The 24046-nt window shown below is 37.1% G+C and overlaps 2 protein-coding genes across 2 annotated transcripts in view; both read right to left on the reverse strand.

Annotated features, from left to right (window-relative positions):
• Positions 1–9043: 9043 nt before the first annotated feature.
• LOC124162095 (translation machinery-associated protein 16 homolog) lies at positions 9044–13085 on the reverse strand. Its single transcript, XM_046538477.1, has 5 exons — positions 12924–13085; positions 12732–12811; positions 12473–12610; positions 11759–11907; positions 9044–9254 (listed from the first exon to the last, which is right to left on the reverse strand). Exons 1-5 carry the CDS (start codon positions 12924–12926, stop codon positions 9109–9111), a joined length of 516 nt encoding a protein of 171 aa, XP_046394433.1. The 5' UTR covers positions 12927–13085; the 3' UTR covers positions 9044–9108.
• Positions 13086–21015: 7930 nt separating this feature from the next.
• LOC124162132 (G1/S-specific cyclin-D2-like) overlaps positions 21016–24046 on the reverse strand; it is a 62544-nt gene continuing 59513 nt past the window's right edge. Inside the window, exon 5 of the mRNA XM_046538552.1 lies at positions 21016–24003. Within this exon, the coding sequence (XP_046394508.1) occupies positions 23806–24003 (198 nt within the window). The 3' untranslated portion in view covers positions 21016–23805. The remainder of the gene's footprint in view (positions 24004–24046) is intronic.

A 24046-nucleotide genomic window follows, 5' to 3' on the forward strand; every position in this document is an offset into this window, starting at 1 on the left:
ATATGCTACTGATCTTGATACTTGATCTTTGAATTTTCCATGAGCGATCCTCGAGGGTCCGGAATCCCGAAACCCCTTAGCGTTAAACGGGTTGCATACCTTCGGAGCACGAATAAAGCAGTGGATGCTCCCTTAGGCCCAGCGCACACGGAGCGACTATTTTGTAACCACAGTTGGGAATCAATTGCAACTGCAACCAGTTTGCAACTGAAACAAAACTTCTGTCCGCACACGGGTGGAATGACAAAGGGCTGTTGTAAATCAGTTTCGTCTATTTTGCAATCAGTTGAGTGTTTATTTAGTGCGGTACGCGTTGTTTTTTAGCCCTTGCATTGGCCGTCAGCGCTTACTATCGCTGAGTCACGCGAAGGAGACGCTGTGAGCTATTATCAATACCAAAGACGTTAGATAGTTTGCGTTTGTTCAGGACTCCATGCTTCTCTATTGCTCCAACGAGCTTCATGTCGAGTTCTTGATCATTCATTTTGAGATCGACACTATACGGCCGTCAAAATACCACCAAAACACCACGTGGTCTCGTGCATCTGAAGTCTGCAACGCAACTGCAACCGCGGGCCCACGGTTGCATGTGACTGGTTTCAGACTGTTTTGAGATCGTCAAAAACCAGTCGCGTCGTGTGCACCTCCCCACTCAATCACATTGTCGAGGTCACAAAACAGTTGCGCGCGCAACTGGTTTGCAACGGTAGTTATAAAACAGTCACACCGTGTGCGCTGGGCCTTACCGTAAAAAAGTTGCGCAACTGGCTCAATGTTGTGAATAAAGTTGGACCCTAAGATAAGCACATTCCTCCTGTCTCCTTGACCATCACATAATCTACAGCAAGATTTTGAAATAATTAAGGGGAAAAAACATATTAAATATGCTAAAGTATCGTCAACTTGGGAAACTTTGGCCTAACTTTTCATGATTTCTTGGAAACAAACTTAGCTAATTTTAAAATTGATAATAAATGTATATAAAGTAGTTAAAATTATTGGCAGACCATGCACCTTTAACTTAGGCTGTCTCTGAACCTCTGGCTATTTTAACAAAAAGGATTTTTTTAATTTGGTCCAAAAGTTGCATTAAATTGGGGTAACTTTGGCCCAATCAAGAGAAAACATACAAATCTAGATCAAAACCATGATTGGAGCAAAGATACCTCACACAATATATCTCTTGGTAAACTGCATTTAAGTGTTCCTTGATTTTAACCAGTAATGTTCTTTTATTCAGGTAAAACTGAAAAATAAAAAAACAACATTTCTGCTATGAAAAGTCATATTACATAACCATGTATATTTAATCAGTTCATGTTCAAAATTTCCTCCTAACCTTCAGCAGAATATTTATTAACCTTCACTCAAAGAAGAATCATAACTGTGGCCTGATTCAAGAAATAAGTCGGTTATTCAATACAAATAGCAAAATTCAGAACTACGTATCTTCCTACGTGTCTGGACCAAAGTTACCCCACTTGAACCTAGTACAATTAAATTTGTCACAACAACTTTAAAAAGAAAAATAAGATTATTGCAAAAAAATCCAGCTTTGATGTACAAATTTGTACAATAGTATTTACATATGTAGTTTTATTTTCCAGTATGTACTATATTATTTACCCACTTCAATGAATTAAAATACAAATTACTCTAAACTTAGGGCCTATTTTACCATCTTTTGGTACCTATGTCACAATCCAGTGGCAGACCCAAAGAGGGGCTAGGGGAGGCTATAGCCTCTCTGGGTATCCAATTTACACTAGAGAAAATGGTAATTTCGTTTGGACCCACACTATTGCTGGAAGGTTATCCCCTCACTTAGACCCCCACTTATCCCTAACTTGGATCCACCACTGCTCATTTGTAATTTATGAGCTTCATTAATTGATAAGTAAAGTTACATTAAACTTGGGTTTTAGGCACATTGGGAAATAAATTGTAATTATAACTGAGAGATGTATCCAAGATCATATTCCACCATTTAGGATAAAAGGCAGCCTTGTCATTTTCAACCACTTGGGCTTGAATGTGGTTAAATTGAATTTGTTCTTTGATTCGCCTCAAGGTGAGTTATTCTCAGTTTAATCCAATCATTCTTCCTCTCCTTCTAAACACCCTTCCCTCCATCAAATATTCCATTGTCACCTATCCCCGCAATATATGTATACTCCATCCACACGGTCAGTCTCCTCCTTATCTTCTCTGGCAGTTTACTTGCCTTCAACTTCCACCTTCCTTTTCAATACATTCATTCCACTTATATTATCTTCTCATATCTCCACAACCTTGAGACTATACCAATTGTATAATATAAGTATATTTATGTATGTATATTTCAAGTATTACATCACTATAGAAAAATATCCTACTTGCACTTCTCAAAACTTAAGAAACACTTTTGATCAGTCACGGAATCATATAGTTATTGTCAAATATTTTAAATTAACCAGCTTTCATTGAATTACTGAAGTTTCTTGTGCTAATGAGAGTTGACATAGCAGAATGTGTAAACTTAGTATGCATAAAACAAAGTCCAGGGTCACACCTTGAGTGTTAGCAGAAGGAGGAACAATTACTCCTGATCCTTGTGCCACCAATGTAGAATTCAAAGGGAGTTCCAGTTGTAACAAAAAATCGTGGGGGGCAGAGCTTCTAGAGGGTGTATTGATCTGATATTTTGCATAAATAGTTTCCTAGAAATTTTGTGCAGAATTTCTATGCAGTAATCAATATCCCAATAACATCCAGACAACATTGACATTAACATATGACATCCGCGCAATATCCATGTTAATCCAATTAACATTGTATGGATATCTGTAAAATATTCAAATGACCCACCAAACAACATTGCAGCAATACTCATCAGTGAACATGGAGGCCCATGTTACAACATCTAATGAGTAGATAATTGGTATGCTTATTATGGTTTTTGGCAATCTCCAGACACACAAACAAAACATTTGTGCTCTTCAGGTGCGCAGCTAGGAATTAAGGCTAGGGGGGTTTTAGGAGCTACTAACACTGGGGGGTATGAAGTATGGGAGGTGCGGGCTCCCTCCCCCCAGAAAATTTTTAAGATAAATGGTTCAAAATGGTGAGTTTTATGGCTTTCTGAGGGATATTTTATTAACCCTTACACTATTCTGTTAGTAATATTTATATCCAATTAAGTAAAATGAATTAAACTTTTAAAATTCTCCAAATTCTGGAGGGGAGGTTTATCCCCCAAATCCCCCCCTCGCTACACCACTGGCACTCTTGAATTCTATACAGAATATATGCTATGTAGGGATACTGTTTGGAGCAAAATTTTTTTAATATCATGGATATTACAACTTGGTAAATTTATTTTAACAACTTGTAAATTTAACAAATAGGATATAAATTAGACGTCAAAATATCCATCATGTAATAACCTGTTTTGGATACATCAACCCCATTTAGATACCTGATGGATATCATCCACTGCTTGGGGTGTTGCCTACCCTGTAGAATACAAAGTGAGTTCTTGGTGTAACATCAAATTGCTTGGGGCACGGCCTCTAGAGGGTGTATCGATCTGAAATTTTGCAGAAATAGTTTCCAAGAAAATTTTTATTACACTAGGGCAATTTTGCAATCTTTGTATGTATGCAAAATTTGAACACTTTTTTTTTTGGACCACCTAAATGCAGTATGGCACAATATTTGCTGGTCAGTGGTCTCATGGTGCCAGAACACCGTTTCGGCACTGGTTAACAAAAGACCTAGCATTCAAATAACACTTTTATCAATTTTGTTGCCTAAAAATTTCTAATTAATGCATTCATAACCAAAGCAAAAAATTTAGTAAGAAATTTTAAATAATGACTTGTAATAAAAAACAGTAATATTTCAGTTCCAAAGAAAGTTAAGGAAAGTGTGTTCCAGCACTGCTAATTATGCCACGATGTCACTGGTGATGGTGATTTCACAACCAGTAGGAATTTGCTCGGATTCTCCTCATCCAGTATACAAGGCAGTTTTGCTCATGTGTGTCCTATTTAAACAGTGTGCTGTGTTCAGAATTGTGGTAACCCTATCTAAAGTTCCAGAGGAGATGAAATGTTGATTTTGACTACTGAGTGACAGCACTTGTTACACCTCACTTTTTTTCACACAAAACGTTTTTATGGGGCTAGTTGCATGTTCTGTGGATCAGTATGGTCTCTATAGTATTCACAGCCATGTATGTTGGATATTTCCATTGAAAAACTGATGAGAAATCAGTTTTCTATCAGAATTGTAAAGAAAAAAAGTGTAAAATTTTATGTTTTTCCGGCGCATAGATTGATGAAAAATTTCTCAGGTGTCCCTCTGGGTGTGTTATTGGGTTAATTCTCCCAACATTTCAACAGCTAAGTCTGCTATCGTCTTCAGGGGTTTACTCTTTATAGATAGCCTGTAAAGAGTAAACCCAAGAAAACGATGGCAGACCTAGCTGTTGAAACATTGGGAGAATTAACCGAATACCACAACTGGTGGGAAACCCAAGAAATTTTTCATTGAAAAAAAGTGTGTTAGGTGACTTTATGAATCACTCCCACCACTACTCTCATAACTGAAGGGTTACCTTCAAATGGGGTAACTTAGGCTCTTCCTAAGTAACTTTGGCCCTGAGACAAAAAGATTCATAGCTCTATATTGTACCATTTGCATTGAATTATCGGCTTAGTTCTTGCATCAGTCGACAGGTAGCATCACTGGCTTCCCTCCTTGATCAAGAGGTCCATTTTGGGACCTGAATAAAATAAACTTACAGGTTAAAAATTAAGGAATACTGGAAAACAGTACACTAAGAGATATATTGGTTGGTGTATCTTTGCACCAAATCATGGTTTAGAACTAGATTTGTATGTTTCCACGTGATTGGGTCAAAGTTACCCCAAATCAAGGTAACTTGGATCCAAATTTTTGAAGAAAAATAATCCTGGTTGTTAAAATAGTTAGAGGTTCAGAAACAGCCTTAAATTGAAGGTACATGGTCTGTTAACACTTTCACAACAGGGCCACATTTTAGAAAATGATACTTTCCCTCAAGGATGACATAAAATATTTTTTGTATTGCCAGTGGGAGCTTTCACTTCCCTAGGATTTTCTCAGTTTCCCATTTCCCTAATTTGAGTTGTGGCCCACTGGGGTTTCGAGCCTTTCCCCAGGCACTTTCACTGGGTCGAGATATCCCTCACCATTTCCCACTTGAGGACCCTTTAACTGCATGCTGTCGTGGTCAACTATTTCTTAATACAAGTATTTTGCTAAAAACAATGTTGCTGCTGCAGCAATATTGATTTTAAAGAAAATAAAGTCATTAAGTATTTGCAGTGCCTTTACCACTTTTAAGCAAAATTCTACCATTGATATTAAGCTCTCTACAACAATTTGTTATGAGATTCCTTTAATGCTAACTACGTTAAAAATAATGGAAGAGCTCCGTTTAAAATCTATAGTCACAGAGCTAAACATAAGGAATGTACTTATAATGCTCACTTTTCCAATTTCACAATGAGTTCTAAGTTAGTTATTCCATTGCACCAACCAGCAATTGACCGCAGACCCTTGATATGGGTAAGACATGCACTGTGACAAAAGGTCAAGGATAATCCTCTCCTGCAGGCCAAGGAAGGATACCTAAGGAATCCTGAGAAGAGGTCCTTTATAACAAATACCTTTTAGGTCTGCTTGAGGCTAGCTTAGCAGTAATGCCTTTTTTACATGTAGTTCATTCGCTTGGGTAGAAAATTTTACGCCATGTTAAAACTTCGTTTGTAGTGAAAGCATTAATAATTATGTATAACCACTTTATATGCATTGTTCATTAATTTTAAAATTAGATAAGTTCATTTGTTTACAAGAAATCATGCTCGATGGTGGTGGGGTACAGTCTTCGCCTGCCACACTGAAGGTCAGGGGTTCAAGTCCCACCTGGGCCTCCTAACCAGGGCATGGTTGTTTACGATTGTCCTACGTTAATTGTTGTAAACCCTCTGATGTAAAGAACAAATAGAGCTGTTTTTGGGGCAATGGAAATAAATAAATTTAAAAAATTTGGGCCAATGCTGCCCCAGTTGACTGTATACATAAAAACTTGAAGTGATTGTTCACCACCAGAGAATGGGATCTAATGAGGTTTTAGTGTATTACTTCAATTCTCTAGATATGTTAATGGCTTCAGAAAAAATGTGTGCATACTTTTTATGGTTTTAGCACAAACTTTTAACCACATTTCATTAGTGCGGGTTCAATTATTTGTAATATAAAAATAAGATTATGTACTTATTCATGATGATTTCAAAACTCTGTATCCCTCCCAGCATAGACAGATTTAGGGGAAGGGGCAGTGGCATAGCCAGTGGGGGTGTCTGGACCCCCCAAAATATAAAAACACAATTATTTTCCTTCATAAAAAAAGCAAATTCATGAATTGAATATTGAAAAATCATGAATTTACAAAATATTTCTTTAACAAATGAAGTTTTTTCAATTATGAAAAGTGTTAAAATTAGTTTGAAACCCTCTACTTGGTACCCTGTTTTTTTTAAATTTTCCTCCCTGGTTTTGGACCCCCAACCCTGAATAAAATTCCTGGTGACACCACTGGGGAGGAGGCACATGTATCTACATCAATAATGATTCCACAACCAAGACTACGTGATGAATAGACTAGACTTTTTCTTCCCTAGGTTATCCTGGTTATTTCCTATGGTAACTACGGTATCTGTTCCACTTCCTCATGGAGGCTAGTCAGAACACACATCTGGGCCACCGCTAAGTTAATATGGTCAGTCTCAAATTCACACTGCAGGATACTGTCGCCAGGGCCGGATTTACCATAAGGCAAAATGGGCACGTGCCTAGAGGCATCGCAGTACAAGGGGGGCCTTCAGTTACCTCATGCGAGTGGCTACACTTTATCATAAAAATCAGGGAGGGGGTGGGGCTCAAGTGAGGGACGGCGCTCAGTAGAGGTGCCTAAAGTGCAACTTTGCGTAAATCCGGCCCTGACTGTCGCTTACCTACAGACATGTTATTCTGGTTCTTACTCCCATTAATAATAGAGCTACCACTCACTGACTAGCATCTTCCCTAGTCCTCCATCTAAATCCACAAAGCTCAAACATATTTATTGCCATATTAGCAATGATAAAACTTCGTGACTTCCACAATTTCTTTAAAAAATTACAACTGGTTTCATCTATCAAGCCATTATAAAGTACATAAACACAATGACTTTATTGCCCCTATCCTAATTTTCCTGTCAAATATTTTCTATTTTACCAACCCACATCCTTCTTATAAAATTCCATATTTATCACTTTTTCCAAATTCAATCTCCTTCCTTATATTCCCTCCATTCCTAGATGCAGATAAGTTTCCAAAATAAATTTACATGATAGAGATCTCAAGAGCCTTACCTCCCTCATTACCATGGGAAGTGGGACTCGAAATACTAGGGAAAAGTTCAAGTGTGTAGGTGTTCCCCTCGAAATGAACCGCCCCTAAAATTTACCCCCTCCCATTTAACCATCCCTCAAAATTTTTGTGGCTTCGGCTTCGCTCTGAGTCTTTAAATACAACCATGCTTCTAGAAGACACATCAAACCTGCTCGATTCATCTTCTTTTCTGACACATTAATCTTTTAAAAATTAAGCGATAAACTTCTGGTTTTCAAAATGAATAGATTACACCCTTGTCAGAACTTGCCTATATCTCAATTTGGAAATTTTACTACAGTTTTTGACTAATTTGTAAACATTTAATGTTTCAAATAGTGGTCAATGTTGACAAGGGTCATGTCTATGCAATCCGAAAATTCAAGAAGAAAGCTAAAGCTTTCAGCAATATTTTAGGAAAAAAAGACAAAATATGATTGGTTGAGTAGGATTGATGAGTATCTGAGGCTTATATCATTTAGTGCCATTTCTATGGAGGATGTATGAGTATAGTTTTCCCATGCCCTTTCCAGTAGTGAATTTTACATTAAATATCACATTATGCAACAACCCTTTCACCTATCTGGCATTGGTGAGCTTACCAGGAGTAATTAAGAGTAATGGTCAATCATGACAAAGTGTTCTTGCACATCAAACACTCTGCAGTGAAAAAATTGTCTCTTTTTATCCACCTGATGATTTTTTCCGCGTTCTCTTCTTTCCAGGAAAATCCTTAGCTATCTCCTGCCATAACTTTTTCATTCACTCACTCAATGACTCGACCAGTAGGCTATTTAGGATACATGAGGGTAGAGCTCACTCCAACATAAACCATGGGCATGTTAGTTTCACACATTCAGGGTAAGGGATCCAGTTATTTTCCCTGTGCCACCTCGAACTTAAAGGAATAGCTGTAAGGCGGTGTCTAATGATTTTATTCACAACCCTAAGGTCAGCAGCTATACTTTCTATTTGAGAACTAGACTGTCATGCTCCAATTTTTCCATCAGTCGTTTCGGAAACCTAGTTGGTTCCCTTAACCTCAGTAACAACAATTACCTAGTGGGAAATCCAAGTATGTAGTCTTCCCAGATGCTGTATGCTAGGAAAACACAAGAGAATACTTCATAAAAGTCGTGCCATTTCTGGTTCTTTCAACGCAAAGAACTAGATAAAGCTAACATTAGGAAACCATAAGGTGATAATACAACAATTATGGTGATTTTCACAAACACTAAGAGGTCAATATTAATCACCAGAGTAAATATGCACGTCAAACTAATACACTGCATAAATACTCTTGGGCGACATATTTGTAACCACCCTTTTTATTGTAGCAAGTCTTTGCACTTCAGTATAATACCTCACCTTATAAAAGTAACTAAAATTACGTTGTAGCATAGAGTAAGTATATATATATAAAAATATACTTACTCTATGGTTATAGCCATTTTTTTTAAGAGGCCGAACAATTTGCATACACTCATTTGAATTTCAAATGACAATATGCTCAACTCCAAACACCTAATAGCATTTTATGCAAGGTAATTGTGCAAACAAAATGAGAAAAAATGCTAACAAATAGGAAAAAATATTTTTATTAAATATAAAACAGTATACACAGAAGCAACTAAACTAAAAATCCAGTTAGGTTGAATTTCCTTCTAGAGGCACATCTTTCAAAAGATTTTTGTGAGAAATACGAGCTAACTTTAGATTTTGAATAAAACGGAGTTCTCCATTCCACTCAACTAATTTCTTCATTCCCTCAGAATCCATCATGCTTGGAACTTCTACAAAGTGAAAAAAATCAAAACAATATCAGGATAATTTTTCCAATATCAAACAGAGCACATGAGTGAATTTCAGAATATGGTTTCTTCATGATAGTGAGAACGATAACGCCATGTATAACATGCAATAATGAATTGCTAAGTACCTATATATTACAAAATTTGTTTTTATTGTGGTTACAGCCAAGCATTGGCGTAGCCACAGGGGGTTTCCCAGTTACAACCCCCCCTTGAGCCTTTAAAAGAGGCACCAAAAATGAGTAAGGTGGCCTCAAAAAGAAAAAACAACTTTGTATTAATAAATACTCATACAAAATTACTGTTTTTGAATCCTAAAAATAGCATTTTCAACATCAAAAATTTCCGGACATCCCTTTGCCGTAGGGTGTTTTCCATACACCCCAGAGGGGCCCCAAAATCTCTGGTAAACCCCCCTCCAATATCAAAATCCTGGCTATTCCATACATAAATTAAAGGAAAATTACAGAGTTGTATAAAAGGGCAAATGATGTTCCATGTATGCAAAACTTATACATTATTGAGAGAAGTGTGAAACGAGTTAGAAGCTGGAGTGAAAGTGGGAGAAATGATGTTTCAATCGGTAAGGTTCGCGGATGATCAGGTGCTGATTAGGCAGTCAGCGAAGGGACTGCAGGCTGTAATGGATGTATTAGACAAGCGGTGCGAGGAGTATGGGATGAGGATTAATCACAAGAAGACTTTGGTAATGCCGTTTTGTAAAGCATCGCGAGCTAAGAATGTGAGACTCAAGATAAAAGTAGGTGGGGAAAAACTTGAGCAGGTAGAGCAATTCAACTATATGGCCAGCACATTAGAGGAAAACGGACACAGTAGCAAGGACATCAGGAAGCGAATTGCACTAGCAAAGGAGTTCATGAACAGGAAGGAGCTTCTGAGAGGATCGTTATGTAAGACTATAAAGAAAAGGTTAGTGAAGTGTTTGATCTGGAGTGTAGCTCTCGATGGTGTGGAAACGTGGACACTGAGTAAAGAAGACGAGAGAAGATTGGAGGCATTCAAGATGTGGGTATGGAGAATAATGGAGAAGGTGAAATGGACAGAAAGGAAAAGGAACGACGAAGGGCTGGATATGGTTGGCTGAGGAGTGGCAGCATTTAGATGAGATACAGAGGAGACAGAAGGTATGGATGGGAGGAGTGCTTTGCGGGAGGGAATGTTGAAAATGGTGTTAGAGGGTAGATTGAAAGGGAGGCTTCCAGATCACTTCTTTAGTACTCCATGGAAACCTACCTTAATCGGTAGAATACTATAATAATAATACCTAATTCAAAAAAATACGGACGACATAAAGATAAGGAATATGTTTAGGATACATTCACAATTCATTTTTTGAGGCAAATAAATAAATTGGCATAGCAAAGAGACAGCAGTGGATAAACCAATAAAAAATTTATGAATTAAATAAGATATGAAAGTGTCCAAAGACTGGAACTTTTGAATGCCAAATTTGATTGAAAAAAATATACATATATCAAAAACCATTTTCGAAGATATAATTTCTGCAACATGAATTAACATTTCTATAGAGCCAACAAGACTGTGGAATAAGTCTCATATGTACAATATTTTCCATATAGTGGAGACAAAGAGCTAACAGAAGAGATCATAGTTAGACCCCCTCCTACCTGTGAGTATTTGTTGATTCAGACAAAAAGGTGAGATTATATTGCTATTTGGAGCACTGAGTTGAGTTATTTTCACATTTGTTGGCTTAGAGAATAATTTTCAGATACAGTGGTGGGTCCAGGAGGGGGACAAGGGGAGATTAGGTGGGGGGCCAGTGGAATAACCTCCCTGCAGTAGTGGAGGTCCAAACAAAATTACCATTTTATCGAGTGTTAATTGAATACCCAATTGGTGCTGTAGACCCCCTTACCCCCCTCTGGATTGACACTGTTCAGGTACACATATGACAAATATAATATAATTACCACACCTTAAATGGTTTTCCTCTCTTGGGTGGGAGTATCCACAAGCTTCATGAGTAACACAAAAGAAAAGGTGGAAATAAATTTGAGGAACATTTATTTAACCTAATCATTTAAATAAATGGGAAAGTGTCAAAAAACAGAGGAATGCCACAGTGCACACATTGGTTCTTTAAAAAAAATCAAGACATTTAAAGGTTTAAAAAAATATAACCATTGAAATATTTTCCAAACTTTCAAGGGAGGAAAAAAACGGCTACATTACTCTGTCAACCATAACTTTGGGAACTGAGAGGTTCTTCCCGAACATGGTATCGGACGCTCTATATGCCACTGACAGAGGTGAATACCTTCATGGCAATGGCTAGGCTTCTTTAATCATATCTAACGTCCAAGCTTGCATCACTAATCCCCATGCATTAAATGACTAATTTGAAAACAATACCTTTAACTTATAAGAATCACGGAACTCATCCACAGAAACTAGTGGCTAAGTATATAGACTATGCAACTAATATTATGAGCATAGCTTACCAATTCCACAGGTCATAAATTCCTCTCTTTCTCTTTCGATAGTGTGATTGATAACATCTTGCCTACTAGCATGCTGCCTCTGTCTATGTCCTCCCATTGACTGTTTAGCTGAAATGACTTCCAGCTCATCATCAAAACGATGAAGGTACCTTCAAAAATTATACGGGAATAAAATATTAATACAAAACACTGATAAAGGTGAGGTGTACTACAGACTTGTTACTTGCCATCAACTAAATTCCATAGTGTGAATGAATAGAGTTTAAAGGATCAAATTTCGTTAAATGGATTACCTTCAGATAAACCCATGACTTAATAATAACACAAGAAACTTATTCGCGCATAAATGACAAATTTTGGAAGCTATAATAATATTTTTTTAGCATTCCCATTGCTCCAGCGATCCAACAGTAATGAACTTATTCTACTAATGAAAGCAATCACAAAGAGACTGAGAAATGGACGATTCAAATAATACACTGCAATTCCTTCTAATGATTTTTGTTTTTGAATTGGTACTCCTTTCTCCAGAAACAGATGAAAAACTGTGGCCAGCTCAGCACCATAAAAATTGCATTTGTACGCAGATGCCACGTTTACTTCCTATCTTTAAAATATGCCACAGAAAATCTTCAACCAACAATTCTACCAGTTCTCAAATGGCATGCACCTGCTTAACGTTACTGCTTATGTAAAAAGCGACACTTAACGTACTTCTCGATAATATCCATTGTAGCTTGTGGTGTAAGTTTCTCCTGTGAAGGCAAATTATCTCGGAACCAAAGGATCTTCTCTCCGAGAACATTCTGTCTCATTTCATGATTATGCTTCGACTTTTTCCTGTTACTTATCCTATAAAATAAAATAGATGGAGAGTATATCACGTAATTACAACACGTAAATAAATTCATCCTCATCCCACTCGGGAATTAACAGCAAATAATACTATCAGACATTTAACCGTTAAACTTACTTTTTTAGAGTTTTCACTAATGACTTAGTCTTCCGGCTATTCGGATGAACTAGCTTCTGGCCTTGAATATTCTTCTTACCCTGTTTAATTTTAAGCATAAATTAGTATAACATTTCAAATGAAGGACCTACTATTGCTAATAAGAAATACCATACTGTCACAATTTTCGGTCTCGTGGAACAACACACTAACCATTTCGCTTAAGGACAAGACTGCAGATTAACAACACGTATTATATTATTTCTCTATTCTGTCAAAGATTATGTCTCTATCCTATAAAAGATAAAATAATTCTTCTCTCCTTGATGACCTTCCTCACGCACATGGTTTTGTTTACGTTTCGCGGTGTTGACTGCCTTCTTTTTCTATAAACAAATGAACAACTTAATTTATGTTTGAAGCGGGAATTGAATTGTAATTGAATTTGGTTAAATCGATGAAGTGTTTGAGTTCTTTCATACCGGCGTATCATCCCATAATGAACAGGTATGAAAATAAATTAATCAATCTGTGTCATATGCAGATTAACAAAGCGTATTACATTATTTCTGTATTCTATTAATGATAAAATAATTCTTCAATCCTTGATAACCTTCCTCACGCACATGGTTTTGTTTACGTCAAGAAAGTTCCTCTATCCTCTTTTTTCCATGCATGTCAAGTAAATTGAAGAGTTTGTTTTTTCTACTTTTCAAAAAATTATAAGACCTCAACGACCTCAAGCTCTCTCTTGTTTATTTATTTGTTGACAGAAAATCCTTTTTTTACAGCAGTATACTAATTGTATGTGTACTTCATGTTTTTGCTATGGATGCATAAGTTCTGAAAATTCTTGGTGGAAAGCATGGGTTGGCGGATATTCATATCTTTAACTTTTCTATGAAATGAGAGTGAGCATGGTGTCTTAGTAGTTGTAAAATTTTTACACCAATTTTTTATTTTGGAACCAACCTCTTACACCTGGTCAAAAAAAAATTCTTGTAAAAAGCTGTTTCTAACGAATAAGTTTTTTCTGTGGTAACATCTTGTTTACAAATACCATTTCGATAGTATCTCCACTGCACAAACGTTCAACAATCGCCCACCGAATTAAATCCGCTCATCTAGGAGCCCAACTATTTGAATGGGCTCAGCTGGCAGTAGCTGAAGCACAAATGCTCACCTCCAAAGCTTGGAGAATTGGAGGTGAGCAATTGTGCTTCGGCAGCGAAACGCCCAAGAGACAGCTAAAGCAGCGAGGAACTGTAGCATTTAAAACAGTGATATCAACTTGGAATTGTGCTTCAGCTACTGCCAGCTGAGCGCAATCGTATTGTCAAGCTCCTAGATGAGCAGTTTTGATTCAGTGGACGAATGTTGAGCGTCTGTGCAGTGGAGGTATCAATTTTTTAAGGGAAAATATAAATGGGAACAATGGAATTCTTATCTAATCTCTTGCTCTTTTGATAAAATTTATTTAAAAATCAATGAGATGCTTGAAATTTGAACAGCAATCACATTTGATCACAATTCATGCTCGATTACATAAAGATTCCTTGCGCCTTAGTTGAATACGGAAATTAATGAATTCTTATCCATCTCTTTTACAATTGTATAGGTCTCAATGATTTGAATCATTTCATATTTCTCTTTGCTTTATTGTCTTAGTTGTATGATATTTAGAGGTGTTGTAATGGAAAAGGTCATTGACATACATGAGGATTGAATGATATGTTTTAAGAAAATTAATCATGTATGTAATTTGAAATTAATCCTATTTTTGCTGTGTGGTCTTCCTTCAGTGAAAGCTTTAATACATGGCATAAAATACAGCTAGCTGTTGTATTTTATGATTCACTTCACCTAAGTACACACAGTGTTTCTATTTTTATTCCTTTACAGCCAGGGCTGGATTTGCCCAAAGTTACGCTATATAGGCACCTCTCCATTGAGCGCCCCTCCTCACTTAAGCCACCCTCCCCTTCCCGATTTTAATGATAGCCTCTTGCATGAGGTAAGGTTCGGAAAATAGGAATAAACAGATATATGGCTGACAGCATTATAAATTTATGCTTGAATTTTTACACAGGGAAAACATAGACAATTCAAAATTAAAAACAGCTTGGAGTAAACCTAGGTATATGAAACAGTTTAACTTTTATGCAACTAAAACACTTTATGCATACCCATTCCAAAAATAATGTCTTGCCTAAATTCATACCACAAAAAAGAAATGTAAATTAAAAAATAAAAACATTGCGTATTACTGTTACTGAATGAACTGAGGTAGCACGAAATATAGTATAAATTAACTAATTTTAAATCCCATGAAGAGCAGTGGTACAAACAACATTTTCAACTGAACAAAGCCTCTAAAATATAAATATGGCCAACGGCATTAAACCAGGGGGGAAATTTTTTGTAAAAGAGGGTACTTCATAGAGTATTTTAGACTAATTTGAACATTTTACATAACCGAAAATCATCAATTTTCAAAGAAATCTTTTGTAAATGCATGATTTTTCAATATTTTGTTCTCTTTTATGAAGTGAATTACATTATTGTGTTTTTATATTCACACCACTGTCCTAGTTATAATGTATCTTACGACTATCGTTTGTTAATGCATGAGTTTTTTACAACATTCCTAAACCTCTGTCTCACCATGATAGTCTATCTGGTATCTCCTCTTCTCCTCTGGACTCTCCCACATGTACCTCTACCCTTTTTGATGATTGAATCATGTGTTTCGATGAATATCTAGTTTCTCCTTCAAAAATTCTGCTGCTTACTCTTCCCTTTTATTCCACTTTCCAAAGTAAATTCATCTATTTCGTTTCCATCCCTCCCTTCCACGACTGAGGCCTTCCAGTCTCCCATCTGTGTTTGATTTTTTTTGCTCATGGATAGGCCTCTGCTTTCTCTCGTCTGCATTCAAATATCTTGGTTTTCCTGTTAGTATCCTATGTTTTGTTCTAATAATGTCCTCATCTCCACCATTACATCCTTAGTTGACTTTATTTTCCTAAATCCAAACTCCTGTTAAGGCTTGGTCTCAACTCAATTCAATTTGCAATGGTTATTGTGAAATCCTCAAAGCAATCCCCCCTACCCTACAGCTATTGAAGCGGCTGTAAATATTTGCTGACTACTTCCTTGCCCTTCAGTATTTCATGTGGATAACAGTGTTAGTAAATTTGTAAATCGTCTGCATGAAGGTGATAATGGCAGTTTGTTACCACATGAGGTAAGTATATCATGAAGATCAAGAAGAGCAGCGGACCAAAAATCAATCTCTGTTGCCAGGACTATCACCTAGGAAATAGTTTTTAGGAGTCATATGTTAGAAGTTTTGTCAGGGGTCAAAGTTCAGTTTGCCACTCCTGCCCCCATCTCCTCATACCCCATTACTCCCCCCACCACTAAAATATAATCCGGAAGCTTTTTTAAGATCTGGTAGTTGACATTACACACCTTGTTTTTGCTATTAAGAAGTTTTATTGATATTAGTGTTTAACAATTTATAAATTAATATTTATTGTTGAAAATTAAATATTTTTTAAAATAAAGTTTCAAATTTTTCTGCCCGCTGAAATCTGCCGCCTGGGACATGTGCCATGCCCTAGTTTGGGGCATGCCTGTGACATGCCAGATGAAACAGAGGCGGAGGAAGATACAGGTAGCTTCCAATCAGGGATTTTTTACATCATGCTGAGGCTAAAGGAGATGACATTTAAACCATAACAGAGCATATTATGAAAATTTCATGTTTTCTAATCAAGAGAGAAATGTACTACGATTTACTTAGTCAAATGCTTCAGAAAAGTCAAGAAGTACCATCGCAGTGACTCTTTTTTTGTCAATTTATGATCTGATGTGGTCGGTTATTGTAATGAGTGCTGTTTGGTTGGTTTAGCCTTTTTGGAATCATGATTGATATTCATCAAGGGTATTTGTTTGTAAAAGATTCAGTACCACTTTACCGTATACACAGGGACGCCGACTTACAAAAAATATTGGGGGGCCCAAACCGGGGATCTTGCCCCGGGAAATTATATAAGTTGTGAGTTTGAAGTATTTTAAGCATTTTAAAAGAGTCGTATGATCAACATTAGAACCCTGATGACTCGAATCTCGATATCTGGACACTCCGGGGAAAATCGACAAGCCTGGCACACTTTTTCCTCACACCCATAAAGAATTTTTGAGGGGGCTCGGGCCCCCTCAGGCCCTATATAGTTGGCGCCACTTTGTATACCAGATGCTCAAGAGGAAAGAGCACAGAGAACAGAAATAGGATGGAAATCAGACATAATTTACAATGGAAGTTTTCTTAATGAGAATCATAAGAGCTGATTTTCTGAGGTTAGGAAATGTTGAATTATTTTATGAGCAGCTGAAGATATTCAGGAGCATAGGTTGAACAACAGGGAGTCTTACCTTTATTGATGTAATACTGGTCCATACTTGTTGAATTTGTTTTTATCATTTTAATAGAGCGGAATAACTCAGGAGCAAAACGAATAAAGTAGGTTTAATCTCTCACTAACAAAGTGCCCTGGTTGGATTGGAGATATGAAATGGCCATCAAATGATTTTGGGATTCGATTCCTCGAAAGTATGATCAACACCTGAAGATGATTCAATGACATACATATTCATTGAGATCATCAAGAGAATAATTCATAATATTAGCCGTTTGATTTGGTTAACATTGAGCGGGCAAAGAAGTGCATAACATGTGGATATTGCATCCCACGTTAGAATAACTCTGAGTACATATAACATTTAGATTTGAAATTCCTAATAAATTGCTTTACTCAGTTTCATAATTGATTGCACTCCATGTAAGAGGGGCATATATCATCGTTCAAATATTCTATACTACCTGTGTCTTTGATTAGGGAGAATAAATTTAAAATGAAGTATAGTAGCCTTAAGGAGTCAAATGAATTATACTCCAGGGTCTGGCTGTGGCATGCAATAAAACCCCATCATATATATTGTGACAGAACTGGGCGTCACATTCGTGATATGAATAGGGGAACTCCAACCATCCCATGCCACGTCTGTCATTGGTAATATGGAGCCCTACCATCACGTACAAGCTTCAAGTTTCGATTTAATTCACAAAAATATCCTGATGAAGATGAGGATGAATGTATGATGATGAAAATTCAGACGAGCAAAGCGAAATAAAAATATACATGAAACAAAAAACTGAAAATAAAATATGATTTCCCTCGCAAATATGATTCAAGTTACAGAATACTAAAAATACATAATTAGGGCTGACTTTCACAAGCACCCTAACATGAATTTTCTTGATGGCTCAAGAATAGTTCACTGTCTAGTTTTGTTGGCACTTTATCTAAATTTCATTGAGGACAGAATGCACAGGGGCCAAAAAGGAATAGAGATTCTGATTCCATGACGAGGGAAGTGAGAGTGTATCTGGATAACCAGAATGTTGGACAGGTCGCAAACAGCAACCTTCTTACTGATTTCGTTTAAGCAGGAATTGTTGGAGCTATCAATGGAGTCGCAGGGTGGATCCCCACAATTGTGGTGCTAGGGTTGTCCCTGGCGGCAAAGTAACAGGCCAGCTCACATCAGCTTCACTCTCTGCGCCTCAGCGATGTCCAACGGTTATGCCCTCCTTCAGTTAGACTCTGCCTTACATGGGAGAATCGTGATTATCGTATTCAGCCGCACTTTCTTCCTCTATGCCTTCTTCCTGTATTCTTTCTCAATGCGTTCTTCCTCATGAGATGTGCACACACTGCCTTTTTGTATCCCTTGGAAGGGGTACTCACTTTAAAGGGGTGGGGGTTTCCCAGAGAGAGGGAGTTACTTGTTCATCTATGGGGAAAAGTGGGTCCCTTGTTGGCCCCAGTTAACTAGGAGACGTCGCACACGCCACCATACACCATGATGCCATACACATGATAAGATCACCTTGCATACACACAACCACTATTTGACCATCCCCTGCCCGAGCCAATGTAAAATATAATGGGCTTGAATATGAGGGAGGTGGCTGAATGGGCCTGAGGGAGACCCTCCTCCCCCAATACATGTACCACTGACCTACATAATACCATTTAGTAGGTCGGTATGTGTGAGCTCATAGTACACTTTGTGGCCTTTCCTCTGTTATCCTTTCTGTAGATTAGGATGCTCTGAACAGGTTGTCTCTGTGGGGAAAAATTTCTATAATATAGAGTGACACTGGTGATCCGATAGCCCAATCCTTGAACCATGGATCATAAAATAATGGAGGTTACTTTACCGTAAAAAAAAAGTTTCATCGGGTAAGGGTAAAATATTTTCAATAGCGGAGGCTATGTTGCCATGTGAGGAACCGCAGATACCACATCCAGGCTGGCAATTATGTCCACCTTTAGTTGATGTAAGTCTGAAATATTTCATGATTATGTAAAAGCTTGTGAAATACTAGGTTGAAGATATAGCTAAGTTTGATATTTTTCCTTACAGTCATTGCATTTAAATATTAATTATTGCATTAGAGCTAAAATTATCCATCCTAATGAAGGTGAAAGTCTAAAGAGATAAATTATAAAGGCTTATACATAATATATTCACTGCCACTTTGCTGCTGCTAATTTGGCTGTGTAATGCATAATTCTGCATGATTGGTACCCATTCCATTGAAATAATTGTTGTTTTGAGGTGGCAAAGTGTCGTATCCGGCTCGTCTTCGAACGAGATATTAGTGACAATACGAACGTCTCTCGAATGGAAGGATCTGGTGCCGGAAATAAAAGGAGTCACGCTGAATACAAATAAAGCAGTGACTTTATTCCCTTTACGAATAAACAAATATGTCCCCAGCCTCCCGGCCGATCCAGCTCAGCCAGTCGCCACGCCAAAACTCAGCCACGAGCCAAGCTAGGCATACCCTTTTAATCTTCCCCAAGGGAAGGTCTAAAAAACCCTCTTCCCCTGGACCGACATCCGCTGATCACGAGTGGGTCATCTCGTAGACTTGCACTTTGGACTAGCATGCCTACGTGCCGGCTCACAGGTAGCAATGGCTGCTGGATGCTACAAAAGGTTATATAATGGAGAGTTTTTGAAGGAAGTGGCATGGAAAGTAATTTTCAGATAATTTAACAAATGGTTGATCAATTGATGGGTAATCAAGGTATTTATGTCATGTCCAATCCATTTTTATTAAAATTATCATTTGTCTCTTGATAAGTAATCTATGTGATTTATTTTATATAGATTCTAGCACATGCTTTTCTCTACCTCCTCCTTTTTGAATGTGTGTCTCAGTGCAGATTAAGAAGGGCCCCAGGAGGGTACCCTCCGTAATTTTTGGAATAATTTAAAAGATGCTTGGTATAAAGGTGGCTCCTCCATGAGAGTTTTTATTACACCAGCGTAACAAAATGTTCAAAAATAATTTATGCATGTGTAAAAGCCACATATCAGACCTCGATGCATTGTCTCTGACAGGTATTCCATACCATCAATGTGCCATGGAAAGTAAAGACATTAACCCATCCCTGGGGTGACTTCAGCTTTATTGATAGTTGAGTGACATGTACTATCGCTTGATTTGAGAAACATGACTAGAATGGATTAAATTCTTGGTTGATAAAAATAAATATGAAAAATTACATCTTTGAGAAAACCAAATTTTATAATTATTTACTCATGGACTGCAAGAAAATTTTCTGTTAATTATGGAAAAATAATTTTCATATCCTGGTGATTCAATTATTTTCTTCCTTTTACAAATTGTAATAAATTTTTTTAAATAGTCCTACATTCAGTAGAGCCACAGTACATGTATTGGCCACTTAGTCCCTGTAGAGATGGTGTATTATTATTTAGCCATTGTAGATTAGTCCAAGTTTCTCCATCATATTGAACGTCTTATTCTATTTGATGATATAGAATGCCTTTTCCAAGTCCGCGAAGGCTACATACAACACCTTTGTGTTTGACAGCATGGATCATTTTCTCAACTAGTAATCTCAGGAATAGAATTGCTTCCCTTGTCCCTCATTCCTTCCTTAATCCAAATTGGTTTTCTTACAAGTTTTCTCTGATTTTGCTTGTTCCGTTTTCCTGTTATCCAAGTGGGGATTTTGGAGGTGTGTCATACTATAGGCACAGGGTTCGGTGCTTCTCACATTTCTCAGGAATCTATCTATGGAATCATTAACCATTTAGTTTCTAGCCTCAGCCTAAAATTGCAATTCACATGGTATGTATTTGGATGGAGATAAGGATATTAGGAGTAGGGGATATAAACAAATGAAAAATAGGATTAATCAATTTTCTCTTTTATTTATATTGTACAAACATAGTTTCTACAACACTTTAATTTCTGTTTAACTTTTTCAGAGTACCGCATTCATTCAATACATAAAATTTACAGTAGAAACAGGAAAAAGTTGTCACTCCACATAGTGGAGCTATAACTTGTTTGTGCTGAGGTATCATGTGTTGTGATTTTTTCAAGTCTATTGCATAAGTTAAAACAGTGAAGACAACCTTGAGGGCGAATGTGGCAAACTGCCACTCACACAGCATTTACGGAATCAGTACATAACAGTTGCATGATATTTTATATGGTATAACCTTGTTCATTTATAAACGGTACAGTGAATTAGGCAGACACTTGATATTGAGGCAAAATTCTAACAATTAACTTAGCAATGCATAATCTTTATGGAATTTTAAGCAATGAAGCAACTTCATCATGGTTGCTTCATTCAAAATAGAAAAAAATCGAAACCATACATGTATAAGCAAATTAAAGTAACCTTAATGATACTTCTGTATGAAGGTGGAAATGCACCAGTTTTAAAAAAGAAATCTATTCAATGAGTTTTGCAAGAAAATAGGTTACACACAACATGGTAATCCAGCAGCTGTTTTGATTAGCTGAAGGAAACTACAAAATTTGCAACAATGGATACAATAATGCACACAACCTTTGTGTTCGAATTGTTAAATGAAATTAAAATGTACTCTGTGTCGCTATTATAGAATGTCTTCGTATAAAGAAATAAAAAAAAACTCCTTTCTTAAAATTCAGTCATAACAGTTACAAAGACTCAGAAATGCATTGTTCCAAACATCTGCACCAGTGTAAATATATATATTTATATATAAATCTTTTATTCCATCAAGTGATTCTGTACATTTCAGAAGGGGGAAAAACTAGAAATGATTGTACTCTATGTTAGGATGAAGAAAAGTGTGATCTGTGGGCTTTTTTAAGCCCTGTATAAATTATTCTCCCAGTTGGCAGAGCTTTCACACAATGAGAAATAATACTCTCTCCTCTCTATATGTCACAAAAGGAAATCTTCCCTCTGTAGCAAATGTTTACCCAGGACAGTGAAAATTTATTTTGAAGCACCAAATTAAGCATAAGTTTCTGAAAATCCTAATGCAATGACTTATAACTGGTGATCTTCAATAATCTACACCATGGCACGTTATGGCAAAGCTTACTTTATATTTTGCTGACTGCGGCAGCAACCAGTAATTCACTTTCAGCTAAAGAATGTGAAAATTAAGCACCAAAAGTTTTTCAGGCAATTTTCCTCTAATGCCCTCAATTTTAGATACTCGTCAATGTATGTATTCCTAATTACAACTTTTTTCTACCATAATGCTGAGCCATCTTTATATTTAAGTACAAATATTTATATCCATAATAGAGAGTATAGAAGCCCGAAGTAGCAACAACTTGAGTCCCATTCTAAAGACTTTCAGCAAAAAACTGAAACCTCTTAAATATTATTTATTTACATATTTTCAGGAATAATTAGATCTCAACATCTATAAAACATCACAATTCAATGGTTGCCTCATGTTGATAAAATTCCCCTGGTAAAGAACTGCTTACTGCAACCATTTCCCATTGATAAATAGGTTAGCGAATCCCTGCTTTTCAACTATCTAAGAAAAAAATTTCTTTCACAGAAACCAAGAGTAGTTGGCTACTAAACGCATACATTCCTAAGACTTTTTTCTTTTTTTACTGGAAATATGAACACATAGTTGGCTTCTGCGGGTATTAGGAACCTAATGCCCCTAAGGACTAACAGAAAGAACCAATTATTTTTTTATATTTACAAAGAATGACTTTACTTTATTTGACTAAGATTCTTAAAAAATGGAAGTCCATGTCTTCAAGCGTAAATTATAGCTTTCCCCAAATGCATAATGGGTCATCTCCTACCAACCTTTGCCAGTGAATTTGATTAATGACATCATCTGTGGCAACAGGGTGACTTAATGATCCTTGCTTTCTCAGCAACATATCTCACCACAGCTTATCTCAGTCTAAATAGGTATGGCATGAGTAATTCTTGAACCTTGCCCCTTCGATCGCGAAAGATAATGTATGTAATGAATGGAATGGTTCAAAACCACAAGACAAAAATTGACTGTTCGCCATCGGCAAACGAGAAACACTTTGGTGAAATGCACAGCAATATACGTGTTGACCTGCTCAATTTTTTCTAGTCGATACAAAAAAGTTTGGCATCTGTGCATCTCACCAAATCCACTTGATCACAAACTAAGGGTTTCCGTTGTCTCCTTTTGGTTTCTAGAAAGTTTTTCCAACAGAAAACAACTTTAATTGCCCCCTCAGCATATATCGAGCACCCTCACAGCAGTGATTAATGTACGCCACACTGTAATCACTTTTTTAAATAGTCACATTGTTTTCTTAAGTCACTCCGAATCAACATGGTGGTGAGGTAGAATTTATCCTTTCTTTAACACACTACAAGTGCAAACATGTGCACCTTTATCAGTGACAATGTCCACACAGCTCACTCGTAACCATTCATACATTCCTCCTCTCTGCTCTCGCAGCAAACGATGACTCATATCCTCTGCACATCTCACAAGCACACTTATTATTGCATTGATTATCTTTCTTCTCACTTCCCCCTCCCTCCTATCTCTCAGTCCACATTTTTCCTTCCATTTTTTTCTGCTCCTCATTTTCTTCACCTTCTCCCTCAACGGGAGTGTCCATCCAAATTCCGCTTGCACCTTCTGCCTCCTCATCCACCAGTAGAGACGCCTGTCAAAAGTGAATATCACGAACGTCTGTCGGAGTCCCCGCTTTCTCATGTTCAGCCACCTTGCCTGATGCATTGTTTGGGTCTGAGGAATGCGTCTGCATAGAGCTGGACCCGTTTGCACCCTGTATCGAGATGTTTCGGCTGTTGATGGTTTCAGTCACCATTTCTTCAATCTGCTCCAAACAGCTACGGAGGTAGTCCTACATAATGAGAGATAGAGAAAATTAATCACATGGCACAATC

Source organism: Ischnura elegans, chromosome 7 (assembly GCF_921293095.1).
Source record: "Ischnura elegans chromosome 7, ioIscEleg1.1, whole genome shotgun sequence".
NCBI lineage: Eukaryota > Metazoa > Arthropoda > Insecta > Odonata > Coenagrionidae > Ischnura > Ischnura elegans.